The sequence below is a fragment of the Girardinichthys multiradiatus genome, chromosome 12 (assembly GCF_021462225.1).
Source record: "Girardinichthys multiradiatus isolate DD_20200921_A chromosome 12, DD_fGirMul_XY1, whole genome shotgun sequence".
Taxonomy (NCBI): Eukaryota; Metazoa; Chordata; class Actinopteri; order Cyprinodontiformes; family Goodeidae; genus Girardinichthys; species Girardinichthys multiradiatus.
Window position 1 is genome coordinate 14,411,729 of NC_061805.1, and position 19,384 is coordinate 14,431,112.

The following is a 19,384-nucleotide window of genomic DNA, read 5'->3' on the forward strand; positions in this document are numbered from 1 at the left end:
TCTGTACCGGAACCGCCCAGACCCAAACGAACACTATCCCCAACCGAGGCCGACCACTCAACCCTACTCTGGAAGAAAAGCTAAACCTAACATTCAAACAACTCCCAGGAAACATAAGACATTATAATGACCCAGTTTGACTTCGCCCCACCCCTCTCCTACAGACCAAACCAAATAGTCTGATATAATTGTCAGGTGTTATTCCTGTGTATTGTGCACAAATAATAGACGGTGTAAAACCCAATCTAAACAGCCATTGACCTGTATAGTTAACTCTATGAAAAATTCAAAGTTTAAACAACTAAATGTGTAGCTATATTATGCGAGCTAATTCTTTTTATGCAGACCATTCTAAGCTTAAAACAATACAAATTAATGAGGGAGCTCATTTTATGTCCCCTCATCATTAAGCTTAAAAACATTAGCTACTTTCAGTGTTTTAAAATGACCAGCTGTCTTAATCAAGTGTTTTAAAAACAGAATGTAGCGGAGAAAAACAGCTTTCTCTGAATGAGTTCTGCTAAGTTTCACTATTTAAACAACCTTATATATGACTCTAATGTAAGAGCTAATTATTTGTCTCATTATTCTAAACTTAAAAGACAATTTTCTGTGTTTTAGAATGACCAGCTGCCTCAAGTGTGTTAAAGCAGTTTGATTATAGCAGAGGAAAAACAGCCTCCTCTGCTCCGATTCACCATTTAAACAAATGTATATGCGACTTTAATGTTGAGATATAATTCTTTCTCTGCAGATCATTCTAAGCTTAAAAACATTACTTTCAGTGTTAAAGAATGACCAGCTGCCTTAATCAAGTATTTTAAATGCACCTAGATAAAAGCAGAGAAAAACAACTTGTAATTATTATTTTTAATTCTTTACATATAAAACAGTTATCACTGTTCTGCATAAGAATAGTGATACATAACAGTTATCACATTTAATTTTAGGTCTATTTCTAATAGATTAACTAGTGACATAAATCTTTAGACTTTTAAAATGTCATTCATTTTCTATACCGCTTTTGTCACACTTCTGGTTAAAACGTCACGCCAAACACGTTGTTTTATAAATCAGAACTGCAGACACCACTAATTCATAACAGATCGACTGTGCTGAAAAGAGATCTAATATTTTTTTCTGATGCATTTCATATATCCTGCGGCACTCAATGTCAGTGTTTGCTTCTGTAATCATCTCAATATAAATTTTATTGTCTTTAAAAGCAGAGAAAAAAATACACAATAATTGAAACAAGTGAAGACCGACATGCAATTTTAAAATGAGTTTTAGCTGTAATAGTTTTCTCCTCCACCAGATGGCGCTCGCACTGGTGCTGGTCTACAGAAACGCTATTTGTGGACATTTGGTGGTTGTAATGTTATTAAATACAGAACAGTGTGTTGAAAAGAAATGTTACTTTTCTATGAACAACTTTGGTTAGATAACGTTTTTTTGTTTTGCCTTTTTTTAATTCCCAATGTTTATTACTGTAATTTATTTATGTATTTCAAAGAAAAAAAAATTTTAACAATCAAATTGGACAAGCATGTCGGGACTGAAAAAATGGATGTCAGATATAAAGTGCACTAAATATTTTTTTACTTGTAGTTATTATTATTATTTTCATGATCAAACTCCTCTGAACCAGACTGAAAAATCCTTAGACTGCAGGGACCGTTTATTTCAATTGCTGAATGTGATTCAAGATAACAACTTTATAAGATTATTTTGTGATTTATGACTATTACATATGGATGGGTTGAAAGTACTGCATTTTATGCCTTAAAAAATGTACAGTAACAAGAGAATATGAAAATCAATTATGTTTATTTATATTGGACTAATTTACAAAAATATTTTTGTAGCATTTTACAAATCATAGTTTTACATTTTACTATATCTGACACCAGTAGATGTCTTATTTATTTATTTTTGGTTTTTTTGAGAAACACTGTTTTCTGTCTGCATGTAGAACAGGAGTGGCTGTAGCAAGGAGATGATGTGATCTGAAGGACCTTTTTATGGGGTTAGCTACTTTAGGATTAAATGCTTTGATTTTTACCCGATTATAGAACCAGATAATTTTGATGTCATGATGCAAATCCAGCTAGAAGCGTGCAGAGAGCGTTTCTTATTGTTATCTGGGCCAGTACCTGAGGTGAAAGTCCCTCTGTTCTCTGTGCTTCATTGTGACTCTGAAAATGCTGAGTCAACCTCTACTTCATGTTTTACTGGGTGAATATTACTGATTAGCCTGTATCACATGCTCCAGGCTCCCACTCTGCACTTCTGCAGCTGTTCAGAAATGAGGTGTCATCCTTACTGCAGCGCTGTTTGAAGGGCTCAGTGTAACCTATTGGTAATGAACAATGGCAAGCAGACAAATCAGGACTAAATTGGTTTTAAGGAATTCTCAAGAGTGCGTTCAGTTGCACAGATAACCTTTTTTTTTTTATCTTAATCCTTTGAGTCATTGTCAGGTTAGGTGGAGAATACAGTGATTATAGGGAATACAGCAGAAACAAGATAATAACAAACATGATAATTCCGGTATTGATATAGGGGACTTTGTCATCATTTTAGGGACAAATGAAAGAAATAGTTGTGCTAGTGTACACCGGATAGTAGTGTTGATCATTTTATCAGAACCATTTATGAGTTGTATAAAAAACTAAATAATCAGATAGAAATTTTCTATAAGCTTTTTGGTGATTCAGTTGTATTATATTCATTTTTGTTTCACTTGTAAATAAATTATGAAAAAGCTTACAGAAGTGTTCTATAAAGGAGATAGAAATATAATTTCATTGTTTTGTTACTTGCATGAGAAATTAATGTCTAAAACTGTCAGCTGACACAAAAAACTACCCTCTAGATATCTTTGACATGTACTATAAAGAAGAATAAGAAAGAAATACAGGCAGTAACAGTGATAATGAATTTTTCGTTTGACTATTTTAGGGTTCTTATTCAGTCCTTAATGCATGCCAACTCATAGATTAAGAATCGTTCCAGTAATTGTTCATAGAAAAACAACGGCAAACAGTGCGAGTGCCATCTGGTGGAGGAGAAACGTATTACAGCTACAACACAGATTTATGCATGTCTCTCTTCAGTTATTGTGTATTCTTTCTCTGCTTTTGACTTTAAGAACATTAAAATTAATATTGAGATGATTACAGAAGCAAACACTGACACTGAGTGCTGCAGAATATATGAAGGATTCCAAATCTGCTGTGGCAGGAGCTTCCACAGGTGGCATAACATTTGTAGTGCTGCTCTGTCCACCATGGGCAGTTCCAAAGATGTCCTCCACTGCTGTCTCTGCTGTTATAGGCAACCCCTTACAAAATGTTACAGAGGAGTCATGTGATGCTCGGTCCTCAACCTAAGTTGATTCCCGGTGCCCACGAAGTGTTGGAGGTCTCAATTAATTTGAGGCAGATAAACATATTTAGGAGCCCAAATGTGCAGTTCATTGTCAACATTGATGATGCCCTCACTTTCCAGAAAATAAAAGAAATCATAGTACACATTTGTCATTCCTCGCTACAGGTCTCTCCATAGTCTCTCGATTCTCTGATTATGTGACTCTTGAAGGTGGACCATAGCGGGCAATGGCTCGGAGGAAAATATTTAACACTGTGCTGCTGTAGTTATTGTTTGAAGCTTGCAGAAATACAATCATCCAACTATACCCATCTACAGCCCCATGGATGACAATCTGCCATCTAAACAAAGCACATAGTCGAGAGTGGAAAGAGAAAAACAAGTCTGCAATCTGTATGTAACTCTATAGTGAAATATTTCAAAGAGATAATTTACCTACCTGATCAATTTGTGGTTGCCACCTATATGCCACAATGAGTTTGGACCAGCAACCATCCGGTGCCTCAGGAGGGGGAAGCAGTGCCAACACTGTTTACAGCTGTTGACCTCGACTGGGGACATTATTGGGCGGTGGAAGGAGTACTTCGAGGATCTTCTCAATCCTGCCGTCACGCATTCCCTGGTGAAAGCCGAGGCTGGGGACTCGGGGTTGGACTTTTTCTTTCTTCATCACCCAGGCTGAAGTCACCGAGGTGATTAAAAAGCTCCATGGTGGCAGGGCTTTGGGGGTGGATGAGATCTGCCCTGAGTGCCTCAAGTCTCTGGACGTTGTGGGGGTGTCATAGTTGACACGCCTCTTCAACATTGTGTGGCGGTTGTGGACAGTGCCTCTGGACTGGCAGACTGGAGTGGTGGTCCCCCTTCATAAAAAGGGTGACCGGAGGGTGTGTTCCAACTGTAGGGGGATCACACGTCTCAGCCTCCCTGGTAAGGCCTACGCCAGGGTATTGGAGAGGAGAGTCTGGCCTGTAGTCAAACCTCAGCTTCAGGAGGAGCAGTGTGGTTTTTGTCCCGGCCGTGGAACACTAGACCAGCTCTACACCCTCTGCAGGGTACTCAAGGGTTCATGGGAGTATAAGGATTATGATTATTCATTAATTAATATTTATTAAAAAATTATAATTAAAAATCATAATTCCGAAAAACAATTTCTTAACCAAAATCATTACTTCCGAATAGAAGTCAGAGATGTCCTCTGGTGTTGTGATTATGGGCTCAAAGCCCTTAATAATTACAATTAGTAAATTCTCATTAATAATTAATAATTATTAACCAAAAACCATGTCACTGTTTAATCAACCACTTCACCGAAGGTGGGGGAACGTTGACCTTATGTTGACGGATAAATCACTCCTCCACGAAATAAACACAAACACTTCTCTTAATTATATATGTGAAGATTTATTGAAGCCATACAATTCTGATATACCACCATTCTGGTCCTTCACCTAACTAACAAGCACTATTCTACACTAAGGGGAAAAAAATGACTACCTAACTATATTAATAAAAGAAAATACATGTGCTTTGAGTGTCTATGAAGATGAAACCAGCAGTATTATGGACAAAACGTGCAATTTGGGTTAACTTGGAAAGAGAATCCCTCCTGGTGTGGTGATGGCTCGATTGCGGCGGTCAGCTAGTAAAACGGTGGGCTGCGCCCTTAGCCACTATCAGCTGATTGCCCCGAATCTCGGACAAAGAGACATAAAACTCGGAGGTGGGAACTCAGTGGAAAAACTCCTGTAATAAAACTGGAACAACACAGTGGTCAGACCGCAGCTGCTTTGAATGGAAAACTTTAAAAGTCCAACTTTTAACTCCTGGCTGATTTGGAATCAGCCATACAAAAACATACACACGCACCTTGCTGATCGATTTTGCCACACAGCAGATCAAAACAGCCCAGCATACAACAATCAATATTGCATGCAACAAGTTGATACCTTGGATTAACTACTGGTGATTCTAAATCCCCTTAACTATGCCTCATCCTGCCCAGACCTCTGAATGCACCTGTCCAATTTAATATAAAAAGAACCAAATTACTTTGTTGATTTCTTCTCTCCTCCAGTTGAGGATGGTTAGGTCTGAAGAAAAATGAGGGGGTCATGCGTCCGTGATCAACTCAAAAGAAAAACGGTAAACTTCTCATCCATCCAAAAGGGGAAAATATGAAGAACCGTTTAGTTGACTGAATCACAAGGGGAAACTCCTCTCCTTGGAAATAAAATCTCTGTGGGTTTTCACCTTCGCCAGGTGTCAGCGTGGTCTTCGATCGGTATATGATTTTGGTCATCAGCTTTGTTAACCCTGGGACAAAGTGAAACAACAATAAAGGAAACAAAAATAACAAGATAACCAAATAATGGGGTCATAGCTTAGTCATCAAATTCCAGTCAAGCACAGGAATCAGCCTGTGTCATTGGCATAGGTAGGGCTATGAACCATGGGTAAATAAAGGTGAGGTCCATCCTGGTTTGTGACCGACTATGCAGTGTGTTATCCTAACAAAAACCAACGTTTAACACAGGTTTGAGTTTAAACACATTAGCTCCTTCAAATGATGATGCGATTTAATATAACTCCTGTCTCTAAGCGATCTAGATGGGGAAAGAAAAAAAAATGGAACTGCACTACTTAGGCTATCAGTCAGGTGTGTTTTTAGAGGTTGCAAGGTGTCTGCTGTGGTGAACTTTAGGATTTTTGCTACTAAATCCAGCAGAACAAGGCAAGTAGGTATTCGTGCCCTGGTGCAACTGTCTACAGATGAACAAACCTCTCTAATAAGATTTTGCATGAAATCTCTGGCAACGTGTGTGTCCATTAAATCATTCCTAATCACTTCTGTGAGGGTCTGCAGTGCATGCAGAGGGTTAATGGAAAAATAGTGTGCAACTTGCAGTTTAACACTGTGTCCTGGAAGGTAGTTATATTTTTAACAGTTCCTGTTGAAGAAAGTTATTAGTGGTTAGTGCATGTTAGTGTGAGTGTTGACACATGCACCTATATAAACTGGTCCTACACACTGGATTCTCCTTTCCCGGACATGGAGACAAGCTCTTTTCTTGGGGAGGAGAGTTCGATGTAGAACTTCATCTGGTTCAGCAAAAGAGCAGCAGCTGGGATGACGGTGTCATTTGGTGCTGACAAGCTTTCGACCCACTTAATGAAGCTGCATGTCACAGTTAGGAGGAATTTGTTACCTCCTGCTAATTTTAGAGCTGGTTCGACCCAGTTGCTGAAGGTGGAACCAAAGTAATGCAACCCCCCTTCGTTGAAGCGGAGGTTTACTGAGAGGCTGGGAAGGCTAAAAACTGGCAGCAGGTTAAGCATCCTTGGATGGATACCTGAGTGTCTTGGCAGTACGCCATCTGTTGGAGGGTGTGGAGTGTGGCTTTGTAGCTCCTATGGCCCCCTACAGTAATGGGCGTAGGTTATTGTGACCCCCCTTTGGTCTGTTGGAACAATGCTGAAAGCATGGGAGAGCTGTTTTATGCCAATCTGCACACTGGAGGTGCACACTATGGCTGTCTTAAGGAGAGGGCGGAGCCCGTCTGATAAGAGGAGTGTGTGGCTGTGTTGTGCCTCAGTTAAAACCGGATCTTCTTGGCACAAGCAGTCATACAGCTCTCTACCGGTTAATAATTTTCCTAGCCAGAATGCTAGAAGCAGTTCTGGAATGAACGTGGTTTCCAGGTGTACACCTTCCACCACTCTGGAGTTGTAAGTTTTCACACCTGGGTTCTTTAAAGAAAAAAGAAACGATGCATGACTGCGGGGAGGAGTTTTCTGGGTGGCTGGGTGCAGCTGTGTCCCAGAGGTGCCCATGACCGGCTCTGACGAGGGCCTGAGTGGTTCTTTGGGCTCCTCTAAGCTGGCAACCTGGTTGGTCACAAAGGATGGTTTGCTGTTTGCACCCAGTGGTTTTGGCACCTCCACCTCAAGTTGGCATTGTGGCAGTCAATGAGCGGGGCCAGCCTGTTCAGCAGGTCCTGCCCACCAAGAAAAGGCTCTGTGTCAAATGTGCCCCGGTAGATGGGATGCACCAAAGTCATGTCTTTGCGTGTGATGTCCAGACCCACCCAACTAGTGATGCCCAATCGGTCTTGGGTGTGGCTGGTGATGCTTACATCACAAGCTTCGGCCTGAAATGGTTCACTGAGGCTATTCTGAAGTGGTTTTGCTGTGAATGTGGTAGACGTAGAGCTACTGAATTGAACAGTGGTGCGAGATGCTGAATTCATGACTGCTGTTTTGTGCTGACATTACTTTTGAAACCAACTAGAATGATTAATAGTCAGTCAGTCAGTCATTTTCTACCGCTTATTCCATAGTGGGTCGCGGGGGAGCTGGTGCCTATCTCCAGCAGTCTATGGGCGAGAGGCAGGGTACAACCTGGATAGGTCGCCAGTCCATCGCAGGGCAACACACAAACAACCATGCACACACTCATTCATACACCTAAGGGCAATTTAGTGTGACCAATTAACCTAACAGGCATATCTTTGGACTGTGGGAGGAAGCCGGAGTACCCGGTGAGAACCCACGCATGCACGGGGAGAACATGCAAACTCCATGCAGAAAGACCCCCGGACGGGAATCGAACCCAGGACCTTCTTGCTGCAAGGCAACAGAATGATTAATAATTAAACCATATATCAGAAGATCAGTGTTCGACTTCTGGAGGGAGATGGTACTTTGTTAAAACACACACACTGACAAGGATATAGTACAAGACACAGGAGGGGGCTGAGTGGAACACCGGCCTCGATGTAGGACCTGTTTCCCCACTAAGACAGAGACCGCAGGCACTGAGGCACAACCCGAAGCCACCTGAGCCTGTGAGCACAGTGGGAGGCACATCTGCAGGAGTTGTAAGGAAGCAGCCCCAAGGCAAGGCAAGTTTATTTATATAGCACATTTCAGAAGCAACACTATTTAAAGTGCTTTACATGAAAAAAAGAAACATAATAGGAAAAGTACATTGCAGTGGCATAAAGGTAATTAAATAATTAAAGAGAATAAAAAGGTAATAATTAAAAAGATGATCAAATAAACGTAATCGGCCTACAAATACGGCCTTCGAAGGATGCAGCCTCGGCGTTGGTACATTCCCTTTCCGGTTGATTTTCTGAAATGTAAGTGTTTTCTGAAATGTAAATTTGTTTTCTGAAATGTAAAAGTGTTTTCTGAAATGTAAATTTGTTTTCTGAAATGTAAATTTGTTTCGGTACTTGTAAAAGTGTTTTGCACCCCACGGCCACCGTACACAACGCTTACATTACGCGACCAAAGGCCTCAATGCGAGCAGAAAACGCCACCAGTGAGTCAATCAAAACAAATTTACAAACAAGGCTTACCAAACTCGGAAGACAACAGACCTGCACTCGATCAACCTGTGTGCAAGAAGAAAGAAGGGGACTGAGCTCCCGGTGACAATATAGACTCGTGAATCACTGGTAGGTCACAGGTGACTTCGTTGACATTATGTCTGGACCTGTCCATGCGCAAGTATGATCTTTCAGTGCTTGAAGAGATGAAATAGAAATACATTTCTCACTGTTAATCTGGATTTTAAGGCTAGCATGTTGGAGTGACTTCACCAATTCCCAAAACGGAGGCAAAGCTAGCCTAGCGTGGTCCACGTTGTTGAATCACTTCGCTGTGGACTCACTCTGGATGCGTTAGCTTCCAGTTTGTGTGTACTTCTTTAACTTGGCATCTTCTCCTGTACTCTAACCTTCTTAGCAGGTTATCTGTTTCTTTTTTTCTTCCTGTCATGTAACTAAAGCTGAAGAGACCCCACACTGACTGAGAGTGTACTTCGGCTTCAACTCTGCGCCGACAACTGACATGACCTGCTAAATGCTTCCTCCCACATATGTTTTTTTGTGATCAAGCCTTCAAGAGCCGTAGGAAATTCCACCTCAAATAAAGTCTAGACAACATACACTGAAGTTTGTTATTGTAAGTTGACAAAATGGGAAAGTATCTGGGGGCTAAATATTTTTACAAGACCCTTGATTGTGTTCATGTTACAATGATAAGATGGTATCAAAGGCAACTTTAGCCAACATCAATCAGAAGCTCAAACTCATGCTCACATATGTATGTTTATCTAAATTGGGTAATAGGGACAGCAGAATAGTCCAAATGTGAATATAAATCTTGGGTTTACTTGGGAAATATCAAGTTATCTTTATGTTTATGTATGTGAAAATCTCTGCAAATGCCTCAGATGCCCTCTTCTCCACCATCTTACTGACGAAGGATAAACAGTCAGTCCTCTGTCAAGTTTAAGTGCTTCTTCCTCCTCCACCTCTCTCTCCATTTTCATAATGAAATCTTGCCACGCTGCTTAAATCGGCACTTGGCCAGATTCTCCAGTGCAGCAGAAGCTGAGTCATAAAGGTTTCAGCGACCTGATTTATAGACAGCGATGAGGACAAGGGGGTTGGGTGGTGGGTGAAGCAGTAGAAAAAACACTACCGTCAGCTCACTGATCACTATGACATATGTCAGCACAGAAACCATCTGCTGACTTTAGATGAAGACGGAAGAAATGCACCTGTTAACTGACACATGATAAATCGTTGATTGTGCAAGTTATCAGAAATTTGTTGCTTTGTTTGTCACATATTGACACCTGGAAATTAGTGTCTGATAAACCTGTGTTTTTTTACTGCCTGTGTTTTTTTCTGCATTGATTGACTTGATGATTATGCTAGTCTGCTCCAGCACTCCCTCCCTTTCCACTGTGGGCCTATATATCAATGTGGATGCAAGCTAAGGCCTCCTGCCTACCATTTACGTTCCTTTTTTCCGTACTAACTTCCATTAGCACTCTGCTGAAAATGAGGCATGTTGTGTGAAACATGGAATGAGGAGGCAGCTCCAAAAAAACACATGCAAAATCGTTTTCCTTGTTTGTGAGTCACAGAACTTGGGTATTGAGCATTATTTTGTGGTTATAAATTTTCTGTGTGTGACAAAGATGATTTGAATTGACTCTTTATTGTTTATGTAAGTGTAAAATGAAAGACGTGGAGCCACCTTCAGGTTGACAATGCTTCAAGGCTTTATTGGAGTTTAATACAGCACATTTTGAGACTCAAAGCACTCAGTGGGCAGTTGAGGTGAGGCATTTTTAAACTGAACATTGCTCCTAAAGACAGTTGGATAAACACATTTTGGTGACAGTTAAAGCACCTGCTAACAATTTCGCAGACAGCAAAGTCTATTCTGACTTCCCTTGTCTTTATTAATTGCATTACGAGCTTTCGCCCTGTAAACATCTGCAAACATGCTGTTAGTGGCTCAAGTAAAACATAAAAAGGCCTCGATGACCGAAACCTCCAAGTGTATGAGGTTTGCATCTTTTTAATGAGGTATCTCTGCATTTTGAGCACCAAAACACTTTGACTCGTCAGTCTAAACTTTCTTATCAGTTGGTTTTGCAGTTATCTTTTCAGTATCCACCTTTTCTTTTGTTTTTTTTCCACCTTCTTCCTTCTCCTTTACAGCCTCTTCATCACCTTCTTTTTGCTCAGTGTCATCTTCCTCTTGAGGTTGGCTTTCTTCTTCCTCTTCCTCCTCTTTTTCATCTTAGCCCTCATCTTCATGATCCCCTTCGTCTGTGAGGAAACAGTTGAGCACAATAAACATGTTCTATTTATTTTCAGTTAGGTAAAATTGCAATTCTAACCTTCTCCTTTTGCTTCCTCTGCTCCCTCTTCTGATTTCTCTACCCCTTCCTCTCTCTCCTCCTCCTCCTCCTGAGCCTTTTCTTCCTCCTCCTTCTCATCAGCCATTTCCTTCTCTTCTTCCTCCCAATCCTCCTCTTCCACCTGTTCTCCCTCCTCCTCTTCCTCTTTAGGAGGGCTGGCCTCCGCCTGCTGGGCTTGGCTTGAAGTTATGGCATCGGTGCAAAGCAATGGTGAATACAAGCGAGAGCTCAGCAGGTATGGAGCTGCAGAGCTCAACAGAGACTGCGTAGAGACCTGCACTCTTCCATACACTGGAGCAGGACCCATGGTCTGAGAGTAAACTGTAAAGGATCCTGGTTTTGGCACATTCAAGCGACTCTCCTCTCCTTCCAAAAGCTTCCTAGAAGGAAGATACAGGAAGTGCAAACAAAATAAAAAGCATTAGGTCACAGTTAAAATGCAGTGCATAAAACTCTGTGACAACTGTGAGTTGGGCAATTACCTGTATGCTGCAATCTCAATATCCAATGCCATCTTTACATTCAAGAGGTCTTGATAATCTTTTAGGTAGCATGCCGTGTTGTTCTTGTTTGCCCTTAATTCCTCCTCCAGTTGACTTATTGTGTCCTGCAAAAAGAGAAAGCACTCTAAAGCCTGACTTCTAAAATCAGTTTACAAATTGCTCTACTTTTCTTCTTTCTGTGTTAATATTGTGTACCTGCAATGCAGAGATCTCAGTACTCTGTTTCTCCTCCACCTCCTGCAGCTGGTTTTCCAGAGCCTGGATCATCTCCCGGCAGGCATCAGTCTCCAGGGTTCTGTCTTTGAGCAGCCGACGGTACTCTGCAGCTTTGTCTTTGGCGCTGCGTGTGCTTTCTGTAGTGCGCGTAGAGCCAACAGTCATTACGCTCATCTTGTTGCAGAACCAATCTTCTGCTGCTTGTAGGTTGCGTTGTGCCATTGTCTCGTACTGGCCCCGAATGTCACGGAGAGCAGAGGAGAGGTTTGGCTTGGAGACCTCCATCTCCACTGCCACCTCCACACTGTATTGAATTTGTGCCTGCAGTTCAGCGATATCACTCTCGTAGAGGCGCTTCAGGAAGGCCAACTCGTCAAGGAGGTTGCCAACCCTTTTCTCAAGCTCAGCCTGGCCCGGTACGGCTTCATCTGCTCCTTTCCTGGCATCCATGAACCGCCCCTCTGCTTCCTCCCTGCCAAGGACTTCATCCTCATAGCGCTTCTCCAGGTTCTTTAGCACGTCCTCCATCTCATTTCTGTGGTCCTGGGCTGCTTGCTTTTCATGGCGGGCCTCTTCAACTGCAGCACGGAGCTGGCAGATTTCATTTTCATATAGGGCCCGAAGATTAGAGGGCTCTGCCTGCTTCTGCCTAATCAGCAGCAGCTCCGTCTCCAGTAACTTGTTCTGCTGCTCCAGCTCATGGACCCTCTCAATAAAGCTTGCAAAGCGATCATTGAGGTCCTGAAGCTCAGCCTTCTCCTGGGTCCTCAGCTTTTTCAACTCAGAGCTAGCTTGGACTGCTGGCTCAAGGCGCAGCTCAGTGGCAGCTGCAGTAGGAAGGATGGGGGAGTAGCTTGAAGGAGCTCTGGTGGGTATTGAATAACTTCTGCGTGAAGATACATAGGATGTTATTGGGGTTGAGTAAATGGAGTAAGCAGACCTGGGTCCAATTCCTTCTCTGGCTCCATATCCTGCATTGCGCACAACCACTCTCCTCTTGTAAGTAGAAGGTAGATAAGGGTCAAAGCCAGTAGAAGTCATGGTTATAGAAATATGCTGCTTTGTGCCAGGGAATGTAGCTTCGTTGTCTGCACAGTGAATCTGCAATACTCTGGCTTTTATAGAGCCCATAATGACTGTGACGTAAGCTTTTTTTCCCCATCTACAGTGCTAACTGAAAGAATTGATTATGGTGATTGCCAGCCAGCAGAGATGGGGAGGGGTGTGTGTTTGGGTAGATGAGGCAGGGATAAGTTACGATGGAGCATAATGGGCTGCAACAGAAAGGGTCAATGAGGACGTTACCAGTCTACTGTTTCTCATGAAAACCCACAGAGGAAGCTACAGGTTGACCTCACAAATCCTTAGAATGATATCAGTCTATCAAGCATTTTAGATGATAGAGTTTGAAATCATTTTGCATTTCAGCAAATATAAAAGGAAAAGCATAAAAGAAAGAAAGAAAGAATTTCTTGAAGGGCATGTATATAATCGCCCTCTAGCGGTCATCTGTTTAGTATGCATTTCGAACATTATTGAGACCCAGCAAAACATCTAAAGATAAAAAATAAAATAAAAAAACACGTTATGCAAAATGAATGTTTTAAATTTGCAGTTATCAGAATATACATTTTATATAAAAAAATACCGATACTTTGGGCAGTATTTCACATACAGTGTCATAAATTGTGGGATCGCCTCCCAGTGAAATTTCAAAATTCAATTCCATTTAATTCAATTCAGTTCAACAAGACTTTATTAACTCCAAAGGGAGATTATGTTACATTATAATACAGTTTAATTACTTTAGGCTTTTGTCTTAATTATTTAGTTGCACAAATATTGAAGTATTGCTTACGTACGCATTTCACAAAAAGAAAGCCCTACATTTATGTAATTGTTTTCTATTAGAGTCGAAATCCTGCAAATCAGCTTTTAAATACTAAACTTCACACTATTTGATGTCTCTGAAATGACATAGGTAGTTTAATCAAATTAATTCCTGGGTATGTTTCGTTATATGGGGGATCATTTGTGTTCCCTGTGATATCCACTGGTGTAAATTCTACACCAGTCAACCAGGAGGTACAATTTCCTTTAATATAAACTCTTCGGATTATCTGCACCAGTGCGTTATGCTGCATTTTGAACATCTGATAATTAATGACATGGTCCGCATTCTTAATTTGTTTCTTACCCACTTTTACACAAAGCAAATGTTCTATGAATAAATTCACTCAGTTTATATTATCAGCTATTTTGTTAAGAGTTTCACGTCGGTTTAAAAATGCGTTTTTAAAAATTCCTAAATCACAAATAACAGAAACAATTTTTAATCAGCTCAGCACGTTTTGTTCATAGGGCTTGGGAATGGACGTCACGCCGCATTGCACGCTGGGATTGCCGCAGGCATTTTTTTTTTTTCGGTGGTAAACACCGGTGTCGCTAATATAAGCTACCGTAAACAACAGTGGATCGTGAGACCCCATTAAAATCATAACAGGAATATTAATAAATAACAGGAATACAGGATTATATAAAAGATGGAACTTTAATAAGGCTGATTGGGAAAAATTTAAATATTTAAGTCAAAAGAAATTGGAAGAAATAGATGAGTCAATTGATATAAATAGTTTAAATATAAATTCTTACAGGCTGCAGAAGAATCAATAAAAAAAGGAGGAAGAAAGAACGATAAAACAATTGTGCCATGGTGGACAAAAGATTGTAGTGAAGTAATAAAATTAAGAAATAAAGCATTTAAAATGTTAAAAAGTAACCCAATTTATCAGAATCTAATTGAGTACAAAAGAAAGCAGTCAAAGGTAAGAAAGATCATTAAACATGCATAAAGAGAATATTGGAGAAACCTTTGTAATACCGTAGGGAGAGAAACAAAAATTGATCAAATTTGGAAAACGATTAAAAGAATGAAGGGTATTAGAAAAGAACATGGATATCCTATATTAAACATAGATAATACAACTATAACGGAAGATAAAGAAAAAGCAGAAATATTAGCTAAAACATTTAGTAAAATTCATAGTTCAAATAATATTAGTGAAGAGGGGAAGAAAGGTAGGGAAATCACAAAGATGAAATATAAAGAATTAATGGAAAATAATGTAGATACAAATAAATTAATAAATGAACCATTTACACAAGGAGAATTGAACTTTGTAACCAGGAAAACAAAAAATACATCACCTGGAAAAGATCAAATGTACTATACGATGATAGAACATCTTAATGACAAAGCAAAAGACAAAATATTAGAATCATACAATAAAGTCTGGGAGGAGGGAGAGCTGCCACAGAGCTGGAAGGAAGCAATAATTATTCCAATAGTTAAACCTGGAAAAGGTAACACAAAACCAGAAAATTATAGACCGATTGCATTAACATCAAATATTTGTAAAATAATGGAAAAAATGATTAATAATAGATTAACATATTATTTAAATATTAATGGATATATATCTAGAAATCAAAATGGGTTTAGAAAAGGGAGGAGCACAAATGACTCTGCATTATGTTTAGAATATGAAATTAGGAGAGCACAAATAAACAAAGAAAATGTAGTAGCTGTATTTTTCGACGTAGAAAAAGCTTATGACATGATGTGGGTTGAAGGATTATTAATTAAATTAAATAAAATGGGTATTACTGGAAAAATGTTTAACTGGATTAAAGATTTTTTATCAAATAGAACAATACAAGTAAGAATTGGTCAAGAATTGTCAGGTAAATATATAAAAGATAATGATACTCCTCAAGGAAGTATTATAAGTCTGTTATTGTTTTCTATAATGATAAATGATGTATTTAAAAATATTGGTAAGGAAGTCGGTTGCTCACTATTTGCAGATGATGGAGCTATATGGAAAAGGGGTCGTAATATCAAACTTATTGAAAAGAAAATACAGGATGAGATTATTAGAATAGGTCAATGGGCAAATCAATGGGGATTTAAGTTCTCAGTAGAAAAAACAAAAGTAATGGTGTTTACACAGAAAAGGAAAAAAGAAAATATAAAACTAAAATTATACAATCAAGTTTTAGAACAAGTAAAAAATATAACATTTTTAGGTATATGGTTTGATGAAAAAATTATATGGAAAGTACATATAGAAAAAATCATAGATAAATGCAAAAAAATATTAAACATTATGAGATGTATGGCTGGTATTGATTGGGGAGCAGATCGGACATCATTAAAAATAATTTATACAGGATTAATTAGATCAAATATTGATTATGGAAGTATAATTTATGGATCAGCAGCAAACACTCACCTTATAAAATTAGACAATATACAACATCAAGCTTTAAGAATTTGTAGAGGAGCAATCAGAACCAGTCCAATAGCAGCACTTCAGGTAGAGATGGGAGAGATGCCATTAGATATAAGAAGGAAATAGTTAGCAATAAATTACTGGATAAATTTACAAAGCAATAATCCGGATCATCCCACACGTGATATTTTAAAACCATGCTGGGAAAAAGAAAAAAAAACAAGTTAAGAGTTTTGGTTGGATTATCAATAATATAGCAGAAGAATTTCAAATATATGAAAAAGAAATAAGTTCAATGTTGCCTTTGCCAGTAGTGCCACCGTGGCTGTTACCAGAAGCAGTGGTGGATATGGTATTGATGGAAAAGAAAAAGGATACGAAATGTAGATTAGATTCAAGTATAATACAAGAATATATAAACAATTACTATCATTATGTCCAGATTTACACAGACGCATCAAAAACAGATGAAAAAATAGGAGTAGCATTTGTAATACCAGAATTTAAAATAAAAGTAGGAAAAAGAATTACAGATGGATTATCAGTATATTCAGGAGAATTATTAGCCATATTGTTAGCAGTGCAGTGGGTGGAGGATATAAAACCATTAAAAACAATCATTTGTTCAGACTCAAGTTCAGCATTATTAAGTTTAAAACATAATCATTCAGAGGGTAGACCAGACATTTTGTTGGAAATAAAACATACTTTATTTAGAATACAAAGAATGGGATTAATATTAGTGTTTTTATGGGTACCAGCACATGTAGGAGTTGGAGGGAATGAGAAGGCGGACAGGATAGCAAAGAAGGCAATACGAAACATTAGCTTTAAAATAAATATTAGTAGGTCAGAGGCAAGAAATATAATTAAACAGAGAATCAGGAAAGAGTGGCAAAAAAGGTGGGATGAAGAAAAGAAAGGAAGATGGTTTTACAGAATCAACAAGATAGTAGGAGAAGTAAGAACAGGAAGAAGGAGTAGAAAAGAGGAAAGATTAATTACAAGATTAAGAATAGGACATACAGGACTTAATTCTACATTGTTCAAGATGAAGAAACATAATACAGGAAAATGTGATTATTGTGGAGAGGAGGAAACAATAGAACATGTAATACTGAAGTGTCAGAAATATGAACAAGAAAGAACAATTTTAAGGAGAGAATTTGTAGGTATTAAAGAAAATTTTATTTTGAGAGATACTTTGCAAAGAAGTTTAGGTAGCAAGCATATTCAAATTATAATTAGATTTTTCAAAAGCACTAAATTAATAAATAGAATTTGATTGTTGTAACAGTAAATAAGATTTAAAACCATGAAGAACCACACTCCATACCAGTCGGTGGCGGTAATGCACATCATAACGTTATTTGCCAACTGCCAAAAAATAACAGAAGAAGAAGAAGAAGTGGATCCCGTACCGCAACAAATGAAACAGCGTTTCGAGACAGCGATACCTCGAGAAATTGTAGTATTAACTTTGCACATTATTGTCTTAGGTTTTGCACTCAGCGCCTGAATGAAACTCCACTGAAACCATGGGTTGTCATCATTACTTTTGGGCAAGGGGACTCTGCACCTGCATGGCTGACATCGCAGTCATGTGCACATGTTGGCTCTCTCCTGTTCAAAATTGAAGTTGCAGTCTGGATAAGGGGGACCAAAACTGTGACTGATGCTCCAACCTACTGGATGATGACCAGTAATGTCAACCAAAGTTCACGCAGAGATTGGTCACAAGATTGACTTCTCCAATGGAGCAGTCTGTTTCCAGATTTATATGAAATCTATTTGCGCGTATACATATAGGTCACTCATCTATAGATAGATTTATATATCTATCTAGATAGCTATAAATATACTCAGAGGCATATATATATATATGTCTCTGAGTATTTCTTATTTACTGCTGATCTTTAAGTGTACTGTGTCTCGGGACTTGCTGCGATTCCACTACATTGGAACTGTCAAGGCTTTCTATATTTGTTTTGTTTTTGTTCTTTTCAAACTAGGGGTTAAACAATTTGTACCCATCTATGTTTGATGTGCAATTCCTACTACTACTATATTTCTTTCTAACGTTTATAGTTTAATAAAGATGCAAAAGAATATTTAAGTTGTCCATTTATTCACATAAGGCAACCTAGTTACACTGCTTTCTGCTTAGCACAAGTTTCGCAAGTGGTTCACAAAGCTTAGGTTTAACACTTTCAAAACAATGCTGGGACACAAACTGGTCGGAGAACAGCACACTGTCATAATTTTGCCCAGTAAAACCGCGTTATGGCAGCACCATGCTCAGTGGTATGTCACCCTGCAAGTGTATTACCTCCATTTTAATACAGATTTGGTGAATCTGACAAAGAGGGCAGGTCTAATTGGCTGAGCCTAATCGCAATCACCGATAACTTGTTATTTTCTGAGATGAATTTGCGAACCATTTAAAATATTTTAATTTGTCTATGTTGAAACCATCAAATCAACTTTAATTCTTTTCACATTCTCAATAAACAAATACAAGACTTTTATCTCTATAGTCTGTGTTAAAACTCAAGCATTTATGGGAGACTTCTGATGGTTTTGGGGGCCCCTGAGCAGCCTTGGGCTGGCTTTGGGGGAGGAGTTCTCATGTTAAATGAAGGCAAAGCATTTTTTTCTGACAAGATAAGGTCAGAGACAACCTAGCAACGACTACCTGATGGCTAATAAATGACAAATAATATATAAAAAAAAGAGAAGACAAGTCTTAATGAGTTTATTTTAATTCTATTGCATTCTTGGCAGGCCGCACGGTGGTTACAGTTGGTACCACTATTGTTTTGCAGCAAGAAGGTCCTGAGAGTCTACATAGAATTTCCCAGTGCATGTGCAGGTTCCCTCCTGGTACTCAGGCTTCCTCCACCATATGAGTGAGTGTGTGCATGGTTGTTTGTCCTGTGTGTCATGCCATCGTCCAAACCATGCTGCCCTGGGAGCGCATATCAAAAATCCACAGCTCCTAATATCAGTCATATGGTCAAGTGGGTCCGGCAGTTTTGACATTAAAGAACACCTGCTGAAATGTCGTGTAAACCGCAACTACCCGGCGGACCGATTGCCTTCCCGGATGACGAATGGTGCGAACCCACTTTCTACACGTCTCTGTTGTTTATGTAGTTTTAATTGTATCGAAGCATTTCATTGGTTACATTTATACACCCACAGAGCTTTGACCAATGACCGAGGATTTTACTAATTGGCGCGTAGCA

At 39.2% G+C, this 19,384-nt stretch overlaps 1 protein-coding gene across 1 annotated transcript; it reads right to left on the reverse strand.

Moving 5' to 3' along the window:
• Positions 1 to 10,450: 10,450 nt before the first annotated feature.
• LOC124878257 (neurofilament light polypeptide-like) lies at positions 10,451 to 12,925 on the reverse strand. The gene is made up of 4 exons (XM_047382121.1): positions 11,821 to 12,925; positions 11,605 to 11,729; positions 11,102 to 11,502; positions 10,451 to 11,030 (listed from the first exon to the last, which is right to left on the reverse strand). Exons 1-4 carry the CDS (start codon positions 12,880 to 12,882, stop codon positions 11,002 to 11,004), a joined length of 1,617 nt encoding a protein of 538 aa, XP_047238077.1. The 5' UTR covers positions 12,883 to 12,925; the 3' UTR covers positions 10,451 to 11,001.
• Between the last annotated feature and the right edge of the window lie 6,459 nt (positions 12,926 to 19,384).

Bases quoted from the DNA above. Each gene is read 5' to 3' on its own strand.
- LOC124878257 (XM_047382121.1), bottom strand. From the start codon at position 12,882: ATGACTTCTACTGGCTTTGACCCTTATCTACCTTCTACTTACAAGAGG. The intron at 11,730-11,820 runs GTACACAATATT...CTCTTTTTGCAG, and splicing joins CTGAGATCTCTGCATTGCAG to GACACAATAAGTCAACTGGA. The intron at 11,503-11,604 runs GTAATTGCCCAA...TCTTCCTTCTAG, and splicing joins ATTGAGATTGCAGCATACAG to GAAGCTTTTGGAAGGAGAGG.